The sequence below is a fragment of the Typopeltis vanoorti genome, chromosome 1 (genome assembly GCF_054136105.1).
Source record: "Typopeltis vanoorti isolate ZY-2024b chromosome 1, IOZ_Tvanoo_1.0, whole genome shotgun sequence".
NCBI lineage: Eukaryota > Metazoa > Arthropoda > Arachnida > Uropygi > Thelyphonidae > Typopeltis > Typopeltis vanoorti.
Window position 1 is genome coordinate 141,408,595 of NC_143549.1, and position 20,726 is coordinate 141,429,320.

Consider the following 20,726-nt stretch of genomic DNA (forward strand, 5'->3'; position numbering starts at 1 on the left):
GGTATGAAGGTCAGCAATAACAAGACAAAGACAATGGAAATAGGCAGAATCGTTGAAAATGTCAACTGCATTGTGAACGGAGAACCTGTGGAACAAGTAAAACATTTCAGCTACTTAGGCACGATTTTTAGTGAAGATGGTAAATTAAATATGGAAATAGACAACAGAATCAACAAAGCTGGTATAGTAGGAAGTAAAATTGAATAAATTCATATGGAATAAGAGAGAAATTAGTCGGAACAGTAAATTTGCTGGTATACAAGACAGTGTTCAAACCAGTTTTAAATTATGGATCTGAGAACTGGGTCAGAAGTAAAACACTTGACCAAAGACTAGAGACCGCAGATATGATAGTCCTGAGATAGATTAGAGGCGTGAACAGATGGCATCAATGGCAATATTATCATATTAACAACGAGGATATCAGGAAAGAACTTGATATTGTCAGCATCCCGGAATGTGTTAGCAGAGCTAATCCCAGGTGGTATGGTCACTTAAACAGAATGGGCGAGGAAAAATTAGCAAAACAAGTGTTCTATGCCAGGTTGGCAGGAAAACGATCCAGAAGAAGACCAAGATATAGGTGGATTGATACGGTATAAAATGCCTTAAATGATAGAAATATAAGATCTGATAATGTTGGAGTCTTGACAAGTAACAGACTGATTTGGAAGAAAATTGTAGATAGGAAGTTAGTAATGATGTAAATTTTTCATGTAGTACTATCATATCCTGATAATATCTTTAACTCGAGAGGTTGTCAAGCTTCTGGAAGTTTCAGTTAAGAAGGGATATGTGCAAAACTACAGAAAGTTTCAGTTAAGAAGGGATATGTGCAAAACTACAGAAAGTTTCAGTTAAGAAGGTATATGTGCAAAACTACAGAAGTGTGGCAAGTTAAAGGAAGAATAACTCTGGAAGGATCATTTTAGTGAGTGCTGGTGATAGTGAGCTGACAGAAGCATCAAAAGTTGAGTTATTAAGTGACCACTCTGCTTGATTATGGCAAAGTGATTAAGACAAACTTGAGAGAGCTTGAAGCAGCCATGGGATAAGAATCTGCAAGAGAAAGATATATGCATAAGAGATGATCAACAGGTGTCTGAAGAAAGCAATATCATGTATTCCCTAGGTTAGGTAGGATAAATCATGCAGCAGTTAGATGTATGAGTAATATCATTAAGTAGGAATTACAAAATAAGAAAATATTGTGGAGAGTATTTAAGGAGAAAGGTGATCAGCAAGCTCATGAGCAGTACAGTTCACTGGCATGGTGACCAGTGTGATAAGGCAAAATCAAGTTATGAGAAGAAATGTGCTTAGTAGGTCAAAGGAATTCCCAAAGAGTTCTTTTGCTGTGTGGCAAGTAAAAGGAAAAATAACAATGGAAGGATAATTTTAGTGAGTGTTGGTGGTAGTGAGCTAACAGAAGCATCCAAACAGTTGAGTTACTGAGTGACCACTTTGCTAGATTCTACTTTCCAAGTGAAGACACTGCTGTGACAGATGTAACTGGAAGTTGTGTAAGAATAGAGATTGATGAATTGGAAGTCTTAGGAATCTAAATGCAAATATATTCCAATGGGATTACAAAGGATATAAGCTTGTATGTTATGTGAATGTGCAAAGGAATTGGTATTGTCTCTGTCTGGGCTGTATAATGCAAGTGTCAGCTCTGGTAAAGTCCCAAGGGAACAGAGGGAGGGCAGAATACTTCCTTTGCATAAAGGAGACTTTGTTACTGAGGTGCAAATTGTAGACCGATTGTATCTTGGGAATGCTTTTAAAGAAATTGGGAAAAGTTGGTTAAAGACATCTCAAGAATCTGCAGATAAGAATATGACATTCTTGGAGAGGACAGCTGTCATTCTATTATAAAAAGTGAGTAAATTATTAAAGCATGATGACCTGCTCTTCATAAAACATTTGGTCACTTTTTATGATAGAGTGACAGTTAAGTCACTCTATCATGGAGTTGGATAAAGGGAATGGCTATGTGACTTTGCAAGATTTTGCAGAGCCATTTAATAAGATACTACATGGAACTCTGTTCCACAGATGAGACAGATGAGCAAATTTGGAGATTGGATATCAGGATGGCTGAGGGACAGATACATACCAAAGAATAAGATATAGAGGAACAGAATCTATGAGAAAGCAAGTGACTATCAGTGTGCTTGGACCACTGCTCTTTAATTTGTACATCAGTGGTCCAAGCACAGAGCATGATTTGAAGAGAAATATTGAGTGGTTTGCCGATGACAATGCAAATTTGGGTGTGTAATAGTTAATCAAGAATATAGACAATAATAAATTTAGTTTAATCCTTTATCCAAGTGTGAGCTAACAAAGTTTGTGCCTGAAAGTATCTTCAGGACTGGGGTAAGGTAGTACAACACCGGGCAACTCGTTGCAAAGGTGGAGCAAGATAACATCACATCTATCTCAGTATCTCCCATAATGCACAACACATCTCCTTGCAGAGATGTATAATGTTATACATTAAGGGGAGCGCCACTACCCAGACTAGTTTCGACCTTTATTGAGGTCTCTTCAGTGGGAGCCAGGCCCAGATGTGGAGATACCAGGCAGAAGCAATGGCAGGTCATCTTTACCTATAGGAGTTACCAAACGGTGTGCCACCTTTTTATTAAATTACTCTGGATTTAGAGAATGATGTTGAAAGATTATTTTTCACTTGGTTAGACTATAATAAATTTAGTTTAATCCTTTATCCAAGTGTGAGCAAACAAAGTTTGCGCCTGAAAGTATCTTCAGGACTGGGGTAAGGTAGTACAACACCGGGCAACTCGTTGCAAAGGTGGAGCAAGATAACATCACTCCTATCTCAGTATCTCCCATAATGCACAACACATCTCCTTGCAGACATGTATGTCTAACTAAGTGAAAAATAAACTTTCAACATCTTTCTCTAAATCCAGAGTAATTTAATAAAAAGGTGGCACACCATTTGGCAACTCCTATAGGTAAAGATGACCTGCTGTTGCTTCTGCCTGGTATCTCCACGTCTGGGCCCTGGCTCCCATTGAAGAGACCTCAATAAAGGTCGAAACTAGTCTGGGTAATGGCCCTCCCCTTAATGCATAACATTATACATGTCTGCAAGGAGATGTGTTGTGCATTATGGGAGATACTGAGATAGGAGTGATGTTAGCTTGCTCCACCTTTGCAACAAGTTGCCTGGTGTTGTAGTACCTTACCCCAGTCCTGAAGATACTTTCAGGCGCAAACTTCATTTGCTCACACTTGGATAAAGGATTAAACTAAATTTATTATAGTCTAATCAAGTGAAAAATAAACTTTCAAGATTATAGACAGTTTGCAGGATGATTTAAATTGGCTGACAGTATTGGCAAAAGAGAATGGCAGCCATTTTAATGCAGAGAAGTGTAAAATATGTGTTTTGGGATGAAACCATTACAAACTGTACTATATTCTTGGAACTATACTCCAGGAAAGTAATGAAGATACCACATAATGAAAGAACTCTGGGATTTTTTACCTGCTTGGCTAGATTCTTCTCATAATCTGATTTTGCCTTCCTTGCCATGCTGGTCACCTTTCTTGCTTGAGCCTTGTACTGTTCATGAGTTTGCTGGTCACCTTTCTCTTTATATACCCTTCACAGCATTTTCTTCTTCTGCAGCCCACACTGAATGGTATTAGTCATCCATCTAACTCCTATCTGATTAACTCTCCAAACCGTAGGTCAGTGGTTCTTAACCTTTTCAAAGTCACTGAACACTTTTGATTATAAGAAAAATTTGGTGAACACCAAAAGCATTGTCATAAAACTAACAAACAATAAACATACGCATGGACCTGCCTTTTATAAAAATTATTTTAATGCGATACTTGAGCTTGTCGGCTTTTGCAGTTTCAGAAATAACAGTCACAGTTGATTTCACGAGGACAATCAGCCAATTGATTAATAATAATACATTAGTCTATGGTAGCACATCCGTGAAAGGTAGAAATTCTTAACAACGTCCGATTAGCGTTATACATTGTCTTCATACTCTGCTGTACTACATAGTTTGCCTCTATTTTTCCTAGAAAAATAGAGTTGTCAGTATAATTTTTTCAAGATGTTGTATATATATTTAAAATATGTGATATAGCTATAGTCTGATTTGTGATTATTCACTATATCAGCTATAGATCTAATATCACATATTAGACCGATAGCTGATATAGGTCTAATATGTGATATAGTTACCCTCATCTATTTGTCTATAATTGTAAGTCCTTCATGCTTTTTAATTTTTATATGGGTTAATATTGAGAAACCGAGCTCACACAAATATGATGTTGAAAACTGATATTGTCTCCACAAGGGCACTGAAAACAAAATTTTCAGTGCCCTTGTGGAGAGAGAGCTGGGTATTCAGCATGGACAAAAATACAAAATTCCTCAAGAGTTATTTCAGAGAATTTCATTTTTAGAGTACGATCCGTTGACAAGGTAACGAATTGTTCTTCTTGTAACGAAAATTCACAACTCAATGTATTAACTGTGTCAAATGGATTTCTTATCCAGTCATAACTGTGTGTATTTAAGGAAGGAAAGTAGCTTGAAATCTTTTCTTCCAATATTGTTGATTGTTCTGTTATAATGGAAATAATTCCCTCGACAGTTTTATTCAGAGTAGCCAATTACACTCAGAACTGTGTCATGTGACATCTTTCGCCGGTGGAACACTTGTAACCAGTTCGCAGAACACCAGTTAAGAACCACTGCCTTAGGTATACAATTTAATACCGCTTCCTCTACGTGATCCTTAACTATATCCCATGCACAACTAACATCCTTACCCTGCAGTGTTTTATGCCATGGTACAGATTTAAGCTTCTTCCTAAGCATGTCATAATCACTTGCCTTGTAGTTCCACATATACCGCTTCTTGATAGAATATTCCTCATTTTATGATCTCCCAAGTCAAGACTGCATGGTCACTTTCACCAATTGGAGGCAATGTTGTTACCTTGGTTATGGATAGCTCTTCTGATCCTATGGCCAGGTCCATTAATTATCTCTCAACAGGTGTATAAATTCTGTTTCCTTCCTACCATGTGATCTTTCTTCCTTCCGGTCTATATCTCCATAGTCGAAGTCCCCCATAATAATCACTCAACCTGTAATCATTTGATAATGCATGTCTTCCAGATCATCTGTGGAACCTTCTCCCCCCTGGCCTATAGCAACATCTAACTGTATATTTCATCTTATTGGCCTTAATCTCACACCAGATTGCTTCAAATGATGAACAGGCACCCTCCTGCCTGTCTCCTATTCTTTTTGGTTGCAATTCATCTGCTATCATCAGCTGTACTCCTCCCCCCTCCATCCTATCTTCCCTGAAAATACTACATAAACCCTTCACATTCAATCCACGTAACTACATTATCTGCTGTTAAGGAAGTCTCACTAATGCCTATAACTTTTGTTGAGGTTGCACTAACCAATGCCAAAAACTTCTCCCTCTTGTTCCTGATACTTTTAGCATTAGTATATAGAAACTGTAGCATCCCTTTAGTTCTCCCCCCCACCCACTTTTACTTTCTGAATTGACTACCCAATTCAAAATTTTTGCTTGAGAGACTAGATTCCTCACTTAGTTATTCTCATACTCACTTGCTTCTTGGGTGCCTTCACACAAACTTACTTGCTTCCACCCTAATTGCTCAAGTTCACTGCATGCTGAATTTGCAATTCAGCATGCTCAGTGAACAAAGCTCTCTCCAGACACCTAACACCAAAACCATTTAGATGAACTCCATCAGCATTGTACAAATCCTTCTTTCTGTCAAACAGAAACCACAGATCCACAAATTTTACATCATTCCTTTTGCACAATCTATGTATAGATTACATATATGTGTTATAAAGTGTCATCCCAGTTGTCTCTAATTACATTAACTGTTGCTAAATAGTACATAGATTATAAATGTCTCTGTACTGTATTTAGTGATACAATAAAATTTTTTTTTTTTTCTTGCTTCTGCAGTATAGTGTATTGAAAATGGAATGTTTTTCACACTGCAGGAACATTTTCATTCCAGTCTTAGAAACAATATATGTAGTGAGTAAAAATGAATGAAACAATTGAAAATGAATCCTATGTATTATAAGAAGTGGACTGTGTCTGTTGATCTCCAACAAAATTCTGGAATATGCGACTTATCTATTATTGATAAGACAGAAGAGCCACTGACAAAAAAAAAAAAAGTTATGTAACGAACATAGGGATTCACAAGAGAGTGTTGATAATTCTGATAATGATTGTAAATCGTCTATGTATATATTGCTGTGTAAAATACATATCATCAGTGAATAAAAGACAATTCTTAGAAAACCAAGCAAAATATACATAAAACATAAAAATAAATAAACATAACAAGTATACCAAATTGTGCAAGATGATTTGCTGCTCCATCCAACCACTGTATTTCTGCCATGCCTGGATGAATCACCTGATCAACATTATCAGCATTGGATTAGCCCCTCCCTATAGTTATTTATTGAGCTATCAAATGTATACAACTGCTGTTTGTTATTATTGGTTACTTATTTATATTTTTCAAACAAATCTTTTTCCTTCTCTTCATAAGTTTTTTTTAATTATGCTACTCTCATAAATGCAAATATACATGTCTGGAGTCTATAGGATCATATTTTATTTGCTCCACCCATATCAGGCATGCCATATCATGATGGGTTCTTAGATTGTAAGCAAATCGGAATTGGGGGATGGAGGAAATGAATATTTTAGGATTTAAAAAATAATAATTAAGGAGAATGCCATATGTGGTTAGTATATTTGAATTACTAAAAGGTATAAATAAAATATGTGAACCCTCATTAATGAGTCATGTGAGAATGGAAAATATAAGGGAGAGAGAAGTGCTAATAGAAATATTCACACCTGTTCAAAAAGTATATTTAAACATACGTTTGCCAGTAATGAAACAGAAATTTCATTACTGGAAAATGAATTATTAGTAATTTACATTTGTGATATTGTGTGTGTGTGTGTGTCCTATAAGTTTATAAGAAAAATTTCTATTTCATTATTGGCAAATGTATGTTTAAATATACTTTTTGAACAGGTGTGAATATTTCTATTTGCACTTCTCTCTCTCTCTCTCTCCCTTATATTTTCCATTCTCACATGACTCATTAATGAGGGTTCACATATTTTATTTACACCTTTTAGTAATTCATATATACTAACCACATATGGCATTCTCCTTAATTATTGTTTTTTAAATCCTAAAGTATTCATTTCCTCCCTCCCCCCATTCAGATTTGCTTACAATCTAAGAACCCATCATGATATGGCATGTCTGCTGATATGCAAACATAAAAGGTGGCAGCAAGAAAGTTCCAATCCTCACCACACGAATGTGTTAAAGACATTAGCACCATCTATGCCCATGTCAGAATTCACATCATTAGTCTTTAGTTGGAGAGCAAATCCTCTCACAATTCTGTCACCCAGGGAAATTTCATCCCACATTTTTTGGGGGTGAATTTTCATGAAAGAAAATATATTTCTAAAGTGCTTCTTATATGGTCTTCCTGATACTCAGCTCTCTACTCTATCATAACTTGTAGTGGTTTATATTTAATGTATATGTTATTAGTTTAAAAAATGTGTTTATGATGCTGCATCCTTGGCTAAATTGATTTTATTATTCCCTTTGATTTTGCAAGTGTAATTATTTTACATTAGTTATTGTCTACTATATGATATTTTTATTTGCAAAAGGTGATTATTTTGTAATATTGAATACATGCTGTATATGTATGTATTTGTGACAGTGAATAAATAAATAAATAAATTTATATATATATATATATATATATATATATATATATTTCTTTTTTTTTTTCCTTTTAGGCATGGTACTTATATCATGGTGACAAAGAACATTTAGTCTACTTGTCATTATATCCCTTGATATTTACTGTATTTAGTTTAGGACTGGCTATTGGAGTTGTGATTGCTGTTGGAGGACTTTTTGTTGTTCAGGTATACTTAGTTATAATTGAGTGAATATGTTGAATATACTGTCATATACATCACCTGTAAGACTGTACACAGTTTGGTATAAAGTAATCTCTCGATTATCCAACCTTTAAACAATCAGACCTTCTGGTAATTGTTGTTTAAATAGATTTGCCTATTAACCAATTTCAGAAACAGTCACTATATAATATTGATTTGCTGGTCAGTTATCAGTATGATAACTGACCAGCAAATCAATTTCCTAATATGACCAAATAATTGAGAGATCGCTGTTCATTTTTTTGGTTTAACAGAGTAAAGACAACATTAGAAATGCACTAAATGATGTTTATTGACTTCAGTATTTTCTCTGTGTCACAGAGTCATCATTATCAAAGACACAGTATAAGAATTGTAATGTGCACGCATGCAAAACAAAGTAGAAGCAGTAGATCGAAAGTGTGAGGTCCTAAGGGTGAGTGACTTTTTTGTGACTGCCAGTTGGTAGCCTTAGTGTTTTGGAAGGATTTAAGAATTACAGGTGTTCATATCTTTGAGAGTTTCACAGCAACCCTATTTTATTGAGGTTGTGTTGGTTTTTAAAACCTGCTGCTGATACCAGAAATTAAATAAAAAGTCATGTTGGCACTTACTGTGGCAAAGTAAGTAACAACTGACCATACTTGTGGCAACAGATGTATTGCTTATTTTAATTAAGGGAGCAGATAATAACAGCCAGTTTCATGTGAGGCTTGAAAGCAATGCAGAAATTAATTCTTTAAAGTGTTACCTATTTTTTTTCTGAGAAACCTGAATATCTCTTAATGGTCTTAATGGTCAGCTTCGACGTCTCCTCCTTATTCACCAATGTCCCACTCAAGGAAACTTTAGAGCTAATCCAAGCTAAATTTTCTCCCGATATCTCAGCCCTATTTCAGTTCACAATGAACTCAGGCTATTTCGTTTGGCAGGGAAAATTCTACAAACAAATAGAGGGGACAGCCATGGGCTCACCACTCTCCCCACCCTTAGCCAATTTCTTTATGGAGACCTTTGAGGAAAAAGCCTTAGCCTCTGCCCCACAAAAACCAACCATATGGCTTCGCTACGTTGATGATGTGTTCGCTATTTGGCCACATGGCTCTGAAACACTCCTATCCTTCCTCACACACTTAAACAACCAACACGCCAGAATCAAGTTCACCCTGAAAAAAGAGGAAAACAACTGCCTCCCCTTCCTAGACACACTAGTCACCCGCCAGCCTGATGGAACTTTGGTTTTCTCAGTTTACAGAAAACCCACCCATACAGGCAGATACATCCACCAACAATCTCACCACCCCCCCTCACAACAATATGGAGTGGTAAAAACACTATACAACAGGGCTAAACTAATCTGTTCTAACGACATAGCCCTTAACACTGAACTAAATCACATCCTAAACACTTTCTCAGCCAATGGCTCCCCCCCCCCCAAAAAATCCAAAAAATATTAAAACCTACAAACCACAGCCCCCCTCCTCCCCCACTCCACAAAAAAGATTACTCTAAATCCATCATCATTCCCTACATCCGAGGCACCTCGGAAAAAATTACCAAAATTCTAAAAAAACATGACCTCACCTCCTGTTACAGGCCTCACAGAAAATTGGCATCCCTTATCCGCTCTACCAAAGACCAACCACTTCCCCTAGACCTACCTGGTGTATACCAGGTCCCTTGCAGTTGTAAACTGTCGTACTTTGGCCAAACAGGCAGGACAGCGAATATCAGAATTTCTGAACACAAGGACTACATCCGGTTTTACAAATATAGCCATTCTGGTCTTGCAGACCATGCTCTGGATACTCGCCACAGAATACGGTGGAAGAAAGCAAAAATAATACACCGGAGCAAATATAAATTCGAAAGATTATTTGTGGAATCAGCCTCTGCCCTAAGAAACTCTCCAAACCTCAACAAATTTGGTTGTATGCGACTGCCCCAGATTTGGGAGGCATACATCAGCAGACCTTCAGCCCAACGGCCAAGAATGCCTACTTAGCCCACCAGAGGGCACCATCAGGACTTCTAGGAGAAAGATAGCTTCATATCTTCATTTCCAGTTACTATATTGTTAGAGCTTGTTGTGCTCCTGCCTTTTGTAAGTTCCTATAGAAAATGGCAATGAGACATTGCCAAAATATCGGAGATATCTATTAAAGTATTATTTAATTTATATTCGGATCTACGTTGTTTCAATTCCCTAAGTTATTTAGAAACTGAATATCTCATTTGTAACCAATTGATATATTATTACAATTAAATCAAGTAGATATTAGACTATTGTTGTATTAGACTATTATAGTTGGATATTCAGCTTTGAAATAATGCTGGATCTAATATCCACTTGATTTATATAATTTTGCATTGTTGAACTGAAGCCATTTGGCTTTTTATTTTAGTAATTACTTTTAGGCACCGACTGAGAATTCGCTTATGAAAAATACATTTCTCTGATTTGAAATGTCAGAGAAATGTATTTTTCCTTAGTACTGAATGAGAGTTTCTGCTCTCTTAAGGTTTCTATCTGATCTCTGAGGAGAACCAACCAGTTCAAAACAACTGTCAAGTTAGTAAAACCTTATCAAAATGGACTAATAAAAGGCGAATATTAAAGACTTATGTGGCACCTATATCTCTAAGTAGTCCATACTAAGACAACTCGTGAATGCTGGGGAGTGTATTCACGTAATCTCTCTATCAACTTACCTTACAAACCTTTCATAGTTTATACATTCGGCTTTGAAATAATACTGTATTTTCAAAAAATCAAAGTTGAGCAGCTTTCAGAGGATGGACTATATACTCAGATACCACAAATAGTATTGAAACAAAAAATCAAGGTGCCTGAAAATAATGATTAGATCCTGTAGACTCTAAAGAAAATATTGATTCAGCCAGAGAGGCATATGGCGAAATCATTCGTAAGGATAGAAAAATCAGAACTCCACTAGTGAACTCAGGAAGTTAAAGAGAGAGTCATGGGGAAAAAAAAAAAAAAAAAAAATATATATATATATATATATATATATATATATATATTGAACGTTCCTTATCAAGCCAGCATATGCTCTGTAATAATATTTTGAAAAATGTGATAAAGCAAAAGAACATATAAAAGTAGCTGAGAAGTTTATGAAAAGTTTGGTAAGATGATTGAAGATGAATATCAGGAAGGTGACAATGCTTTGGAAGTTATTGAAAAGCTTCGAAATGGAGAAAAGAGCTATAAAAGGAACATAAATTTAACATAAAAACTGAAGATTGGGATGTTTTATATGTTTGGAGTAATTTCTATAAAAGACTGTTAAATGACAGAATTGCAGTAAAAAATATTCAAGAGGAATGCAGTCAATAGTACATATCAGTACTTAAGATAGAAAAAGGCCATCAAAACCTGAAATGATAGAAGTCAGCTGGAGTAGGTGTTGCTCAGATTTGGAGATATAAAAGTTTTACAGTTGTTGCACTGCATAATTCAGAACTCCTGATTTGAAAGTCAAATTCTGGACAATTGGAATAATCTCTCATTGTATTCATACATTAAAAAAAAATAAATAAATAAATGTGATAATTGCAGACTAATTTCCCTGCTGAGTGTTGCAGGTAAGATTCATGCAGGTATACTTGAGAAGAGGCTAAGAAAAGTTGTAGAAGAGAACTTGGAGAATAACACATGGTTCAGGTCAAGCAGGGTTTATCAGGATCAGATTTTCACTCGAAGACAGACAATTGAGAAATTCTGGGCATGTAATAAGGATCTGTATTTAATTTTTGAGATTTGATAAAGGCTGATTACAAGGTGCCTAGAGAAAAGCTGTTCAAAACAATACAGTTATATAATATAAATAGGATTTCATATTGAGCAGAGTGTAGTCTATATTTAAGCTGCAATTCAGCAGTTAGAATTGATGGAAGTATGAGAAAATGGTTTGTTGTAAAATAATGGTGCTCCCCCCCCACTATTATCCATCATCTTATGTGGATCTCATTATGAAGGAAAGTGGCATTAAACCTGATATGAAAATTGGATATTTTAATTTCAGCTCTTTACTTTATAATGATGTTATATTTTAAAATAAATCAGGTACCAGTCTGCAGGATTCCTTAACTAAATCAAATAACTGCTGTAACAGATTTGATATGTAAATCAGGAATGAAAGACTGAAAATAAACAGGAACACTGCATTCTGAAATCTATAGAACAAGTAAAACATTTCAGCTATTTAGACACAAATTTTTACTGAAGATAGCAAATTAAATATGGAAATTAATAATAATAGATCTAGTCTCAAGTGGTATGGTTACTTAAACAGAATGGGAGGGAAAAGATTAGCAAAGCAGGTGTTTGTTGCCAAGATGTCAGGAAAAAGACCCAGAGTAAGACTAAGATCTATGTAGATTGATGTAGTTAGAAGTGTCTTATCAAAATATAAGATCTGACAGTCTAGGAGTCCTGGTAGATACCAGATTAAATTGTCTAGGAAGTTAGTGATAACATAAACTTTCATGTAGTACTATCATAGTATACACACACACTATCATAGTATAGTGTCCACGCGGTTAGCCTAGTGGTTTTGCACTTTGCAACCATATGCCTGGGGAAGGAGTGTCCTGGGTTCGATTCCCGTCACCGATGTGAGGAGCTTAAGGATCTTTCTCAGCCATAGCCAAGTTAGGTGGTCTTGGGTGTGGATAGCAGGGGTTTTCCCCCCAGTTTATCTGGGGATTTTCATCCCGCAAGCAGGCAAACCAGCCCTGTGAACACATACACGGATCTACAACCAAAAATACTTAACCCTCCATGAGGGAGCTCAACTCGCCCCAATAGGGACGGGGAAGGAAACTCCATATGAATAAATAAATAGTATAGTATCCTCTTTGAGTGTACATATATGAGGAATTTGATTGATGATGATGAAATAAGTTGTGATGAATATGGTTCTGTTCACCTGTGATGGTAACCTAGATGAAAGAGAGGTTGATGACTGTTAATTAGTTTTTATAATACAGTAATTTTAGAAGGGAAGAATGATGAGAAAGTTTATGAATATATCTGTGCGTTGTTAGAAAGTTGTGTGATTAAATTGTCTAGAATGGTCATTATTTTCTTATAATAAACTGGATTCTAGTGTGCTGACTGTTCTGGTAGAGAAAAAATGCGCTGAGCCATGTTGCCAGATGAATAACATGTTATTGTTATTATACTGACATTTCAATGGATTCCGAAGACTTAGTGTGAGCTCCATATAATGAGTCTTTGGACTCCATTCCATATAGTCTGAAGATCCATCATAGCATCGCCACAGACATGTTTTTCAAAACATTTCATTAAAAAAAATTGTCCAGCGGAGGTTAAGATGAAAAATCCACAACCGTACACTCTGTGCATTTTATCCTTCCAAGTGAATGATGTCATTCTTAGATCTTTCACCTAACAACTAAGGTTTGCTACCAGCAGTCATAGTGATATATCTTTTAGAGCATAATTCTTGTATTGTATCCTTAGTATCAGTATCATTAAACTAAAAAAAAAAAAAATGAAGCTTTAGTCAGCATACTAGTGCCCAAATATACAAGAGATTTCTATATGTACAGACACACACACACATTTTTATATGTTTGTATACACACACACACACACACACACACATATATATATATATATTGCAGTACTTTATATATATATATATATTGCAGTACTGTACATTGTTTATTAGATACTCACAACAGTTGAGCTCCCCCCACCCAGGGATCAGAGAAATATTTTATAATACAAGATTTACTATAGATTGATTTATCATCTTTTTTTTTTCCTCATGAAATGACACAACGTCATTGAGAAATAAAACAAAAAATAAATTGAAGGAAATAACAAAGAAATTATATACAAAATAAATTGTGAAGAAACAGAACAAAGGAAATGACAGGAATTCATGTATTGACTATAGAATAACAAAGATTTGTAGCAACCAGAAATAAAGAACACAAAAACAAAATATGAAAAATACAAATGCAAACAATAATGAGACATATAAGAAAGAACTAGAAAAGTATGAAATTATAAAAGAAAAAGCAGGATTAATATTTAAATATCAAAATGTTATATTAGCATAAGTTAATGTCATGTACCTGAAATCTTAATAAATTAAATGTGCACACACTGCACCACTATAATCAAAAGTACTGAATAGCTAGCCTGTGTTAGTCATCTCAGGGGAAGGGGAAAAGTGATTGGCAAAGCTAATCACTTTTCCAACTAAGCTTCTTAATTCGACAGAGACCCAAAATGATACTGTTCTCTCAGAACTATAAATTGAAGAAGTATTTTTATAATTCGAAGTTTAATTAAAAGTCATGAAGTTTGTGTGGCAACACAGCATTTTATGTTTAAAAGATTGTTTTTATGGTATACTGCATATTTAGTTCATTATGAAGATTTCAAGTAAGTGATGTTTAGCTAATGTAACATTTTGAAATTTAACATTAAATTTACATTTTTAATTTAATTCAATTTATAAATAAATTTTTAAATAAAATTTTGAATTTATAATTTCATATACTCTTCTGGTTCTTATGTATCCAATTAATGTTTGCAATTACACTTTTTCATGGTATTATGATCTTTATATTTGATTCTTGTCAATTCTTTGTGTTCTGTTATCATTATATAATTTCCCACAATTTCCTTTGTAACATTATCACCACCTCTGCAAAGTGGAACAATTTTTACCTTTCCACTCCTTTGGGACTTGCACTGTTGCAAGACTCTTGCTAAACAGGCAGGTTAAGGCCAATGCTAACTCCCTGTAACATTCTCTTAAAATACATGGTGATTTGTCATCATTCTATTGCTTTATTGACTTCATCCTATCGACTTCTAGCTTACTTAACTTCTCATATATCTCTTGCTCACTCACCAGTAAGTCTTCTCTCATTTCATTCTCTACATGTGGGCTTCTGATTTTACACTGAGGATGAAACACACTTATGAACTGCTCACAGAACATCTTGACTCTGTCCTTTGCAGCAGTTACTAATCTCTCACTTTCATCCATTAACGTCATCTTGCCTTAATCATTCTTCTTTGTACTTGCCACATATCTAAACAATTCCCTACAGTTTTTCTTGGTCTGATTTGCTAATTTCTACTTATACTACACTTTTGCTGTCCTTACGTACTGAGTCACATTCCTAGCCTGCTCTCTATACTCCTCATGTAATTGATTGTTACCATTATTCATACTGAGCTCCTTCAAAGTGCCTTCTTCCTCCAGATTTCACATTTAATCCACTTGACACCCCTTATTCAGCCTTTTGACATTTGGAATACATTCACACACATATTGATGCTGTTAACTATCTCTTTGTCAGTTCCCAAGCAGCATTTACTTCTTTTCTGCTCAACTCCTCACTCCATGACTCCTAAGGTTTCATAATCACCAGCCTTGTAATTCCACATATATCCTTTCTTCACAGAAGTGTTCATATGGCTAGCCACACCCCAGGCGATCACTTCATGATCAATCTCACCAACTGAAGGGAAGTGCAAAACCCCATTCACAATCATTCTTCTGAAATAATCAGATCTAAAACTCTCGCTCCTCATGTGCTGCCCTCCTTTACCTATGCAAGAGATAACTAAGATAGTTGTCTCTCAAGAAATTCAGTTTCCTTATTCCCAAATGCTATATTTTTATTCCAATCTGTCCTGTTATAATTAAAATCACCCATAATAATCACCCTTCCCTTGTCCACTAACCCAAGTTGCTTATACATTTCTTCACCACCCTCCATATTCCCTAGTAACATCCATCTAAATATCTCTTTCTGTCAACCTCCACCTCACACCACACTTCTTCAAAACCATTGCCATTATTTCCCTCTTTCAGTCTACCTTATGCAGACATTCACCTGCTGTCATCAGAAGCACCTCCCCTACTTTCTTGTCCTTTCTATCCTTGTGATAAACATAGTAGTACCCTTCCATTTCTATTCTTGTCAGGATATTATCCTCATTCTACCATGTTTCACTTATTCCAATGATTTGGGGCGGATCAACTCAATCAGTGAAACAATTTTGTCTTCCTTATTTCTGATGATCCTGGCATTTGTAAATAAACTTAGCAGTCTACATTAATCTGCCTTGCCTGATCTCTTGTGGTTAAAAATAAAATAAATAAATAAATAAATATATATATATATATATATATATATATATATAATTAACAATTATAAATTAATTACATGAATACAGTTCAGAAAATTACACTAAAAGAAAGTGGAATTAATGAATACTGATGGTTAACAGGACTCGGTAATCTAATATAATATGTTGTTTCCCCCTCCCCTTTTTTTTATGTCTTATTTTTATATTGAGATTTATTATATTTTTTTCTTTTAAGTTAGGTTTCATTAATAAAATTAAAATATAACATTAATAGGTGTGCACATGTGTGTTGTATATGTATATATATATATATATATATATATATATATATATGAAGATTATGAAGATAAGGCATGCTGTCTTGAATTGAGTGAGAGCAGTAGTCACTCTCTATCTAACAAACTGTGTTTGTATTCTGCTATAGTCATGGATATTTTATTTCGGAACGTCTTGTACGTGTAGATGAATTTCGTTACCTGGTGCAAGACTATGGCCCTACTTAGTAGACGCACAAAGTAGCTTGAAAGAATTCCATGTTTGGAACTTTTTCATGTTTTCTGTATTGTCTAATCACTAGCCTATCTATCATAGTGGGATTGAACATTAAAGCAAAGCAGTGTGTGTATATTAATTAATTTATTTTATTTTATTTTTGTCATAACCTCATATCTCAGATATATTGAGGAATGAGGCTATGAAGACAGTAAAATATGTGAAAAGCCATGAAGCATTTGGGTGGTGTGGTTATTATAGACAAACAATGCCAGTTATTTAACATTGCATGGGATGAAGGAAAAGCACAAAAATAATGGACAAGATCAATCTTAATACTCATTCACAAAGAAAGGAAGCAAAATAGACTGCAAAAACTACAGAACGATGCTCTAATGAGTTGTAGAAAAAGTATTTCTGATGATGATAATATTACTATTATTATTACTATTACTATTATTACGGGCAACTCCAGGGAGTCATTGGACTCATCGAGGGAGGCCCCAAATCATATTCATCACAACTATTTGACATTCATACAGTATCTATCATACCTCGCCTTAAACTCATTCACTGTCACAGCATCCACCACAGACTCAGGGAGCGCATTCCACTCATTCACTACTCTAAAAGTAAAGAACCCAGCTCTAACACCTTTACTAACCACACTTTTGCCCAGTTTCCATGGATGTCCCCTAGTCCTCCCACAACCAGCCCTGTTCTCAAAAATATCTTCTGAATTAATTCTATAGAAACCCTTCAGTAATTTGAATGTCTCAATCATATCTCCCCTCCTCCGCCTATCAACCAATTTTTGCAACCCACAAATCCTCAACCTGTTCTCATACGGTTCATTCCACAGACCTGCTATCATCTTGGTCACTCGCCTCTGGATCCTCTCCACCTCCTCCCCATCAAGAAGAAACCTAGGTGACCAAATCTGAGCACAGTAGTCTAGATGGGGTCTTATCAAGGCTCGATAGAGAGGAACAATAACCTGCTTGTCATCGTATTCTTCAGCAACCAAGTGATTTGATGAACTGTTTTGGTCACTTTTGCAATGTATCCCCTAAATTTCAATTCCTTATCTACCAACACTCCTAAATCTCGTGCCTCATCAATTTCCTGGAGCACGGTTCCACCAATGCAGTAAACTGCCGCCAATCTTTTCACCCCAAAATGCATAACCTTACATTTTGCCACATTAAACTGACATCCATTCTCCTTAGCCCAGACCTCCAATCTATCCAAATCATCCTGCAAAATTTTGACGTCATCTGCATTCACTATTGCCCTACCCAACTTCGCATCATCCGCAAACAAATGAACTGTTCCTCTCAGATCATTTCCTATATCATTTATGAACAAATTAAACAGCAGTGGTCCAAGAACAGATCCTTGTGGCACACCACTAGTCACAGGCCGTCTTGTGGACTCTACTCCCGAGTAAACCACTCTCTGATATCTCTCCGTCAACCACCCTCCTATCCATCTCACCAACCCTATGTCCATTCCCATATGCTGCAATTTACTGATTAGAATTCCATGTGGAATCCTGTCGAAGGCCTTGGCAAGGTCCAGTAGAATCACCATAAACCCATTACCCTTATCCAGTTCAGCCGTCACTGTGTTATAATACGTGAGCAAGTTACTGAGGCATGACCTACCCTTCACAAAACCATGCTGTCCCCGATACAGTATCCCATTTTCTTCTATCCAATCTTGTATTTTCCTCTTGACTATTTTCTCTAAGACCTTGAAAATGATTCCTGATATGCTAATCGGTCGGTAATTTACTACAGCAGTCTTGGAACCACCTTTATGCAGTGGAACTATTTTCCCCTCTTTCCACCCGCTCGGGACTAACCCAGACCCGAGACTCAAATTAAACAAAATGGTCAAGGGTACTGACAATTCTTTAGCTGCTTCTCGTACAACACGAGCTGGTATACCATCCAATCCCACAGATGTATTGACATTGAGGTTATGTAATAGACTACTCACCTCCACTTCATTAACCACAATTCCCGTATAATCTACTGGTTTATTCGTTTCTGCAATGTCACCACCTGGATGATATACTTTTGCAAAGTGCTCACTCAGTAACTCAACTATCTCAACTGATTCAGTTACCTCCCTACCATCGGCATTCTTTAAAATCAATCTGCCATGTACATTTTTCCTTTTACTTGCTACATATCTAAAAAACTGTTTAGGATTCTCTTTAGCCTGCATGGCCAATGTTCTTTCGTAATCCTTTTTTGCTTTTCTTACCACACTCGTCACCCTTCTGGCCTGCGCTTTATACCGTTCATGTGCCTGCCGGTCACCCTTCTCCTTAAATTCCCTCCATAGTTGTTTCTTTTTTTGCAACTCAAGCTTAATGGTGTTATTCATCCATTTAACCCCTACTTGATTTATTATTCGGACTCTAGGTATACAGTCAGCCATTGCTTCATGCAAGCACTTCTTAACTACCTCCCATGCACTATCAACTTCTAGTCCTTGCAGTTGTACATGCCATGGCACTGAACCAATCAAACTCCTAAGCTTGTCATACTTTCCAGCCCGATAATTCCACATGTACCCTGTCTTAATTGAAAATTCTACACCTTTAGCCACCTCCCAAGTTAAGACCCTATGATCACTCTCACCGATTGGTGGCAATGTGGTCATATTTGTTACAGCCAAATCCTCAGATGTAATTACTAGGTCAAGGCACTCTCTGACCCCTAGTATTTTCCATTACATGCTGTCGCAGATAGTTATCCCTTAATAACCGCATAAAATCCAGTTCCTTCCTTCCGTGCGTCCTCTCCTCACTCCAATCAATGCGACCATAGTTGAAATCTCCCATAATAATCACCCTCCTTCCACCCATTTCTTCTATTTGCTTGTGCATACTGTCACCACCATCTTTTCCATCACCTGGTCTATAGCAGCACCCAATTGTATATTTAGTTCTGCTAGCCACAATCTCACACCAAATGGCCTCAAATGTGCTCTTTTCTCTATCCTGCAATTCAACTTCTATTCTCCTTGGCTGGAGCTCATCAGCTATCATCAACAATACTCCTCCCCCCATTTTATTCTCTCTGTCATTCCTGAACACACTTTACCCATCACATTCAATCCCACTAGTTATATCATCTACAGTCAGCCATGTTTCACTAATACCTATAACCTGTGGTCTGGAAGTGCCAACCATGGCCAAAAACTCTTCCTTCTTGTTCCTAATACTCCTAGTATTAGTGTACATGAATTTAAGACCCCCATTAGCCCCAACCCTACCTTGATGCCTTATATTAACTATGCCACTCAGATTTGTTGTCCTTATTTGCTCTGGCATATTATATTCATTCTTACATTCAACTGCCTCCATAAGGACTTTATCTCTAGTCCCCCCCCCTAACAAATCTAGTTTCTCTGAATTTGCACATCCACTACATTCAGCAACACTTTCTCAAGTCTTCTTACACCGTAACCATTCAAATGCAAGCCATCCATCTTATATAGATCCTTTCGCCCATCAAACTCACTCCACACATCAACAAATTCCACACCACTCGTCATACATAACCCACGCATAAAGTTATTTGCAATTATAGCCCTCCTTTTAAACATTTCACTGTCATACCGTGGCAAAAGACTAATCATTCTAACTCTCTCACTCTTTTCTTTTGCTACCTCAAACAATTCATTCAGGTCTTCTATCATTTCCATTTTATCTCCTTTCAAATCATTCGTACCTGCCACAACAATCATTTCTTTCACCCTTTCCTTTTGCTCTCTAATAGACGCAGTTACGTCCTTTATGGTCGCACCAGGTTGGTACGATTTTGTCAAATCCTCTACTAACACACCTCGTACTAACGAGTCTCCATACAGCACTCTATCCTTCATTTTGTTCATGTTCACATTCATACGTCTATTTTTCCTGTCATACCTTTTATTATTGGTTGGTTCATTCAGTCTACTTTTGTTCATGC

General features: G+C 36.2%; 1 protein-coding gene across 3 annotated transcripts in view; it reads left to right on the top strand.

Annotated features, from left to right (window-relative positions):
- Positions 1-20,726, top strand: part of LOC150110488 (palmitoyltransferase ZDHHC6) — a 191,842-nt gene that overhangs the window by 77,634 nt on the left and 93,482 nt on the right. For all 3 annotated transcript variants that reach the window (XM_090394109.1, XM_090394116.1, XM_090394126.1), the window contains one exon: positions 7,926-8,057. In XM_090394109.1, coding sequence (XP_090250235.1) covers positions 7,926-8,057 — 132 coding nt within the window. The remainder of the gene's footprint in view (positions 1-7,925; positions 8,058-20,726) is intronic.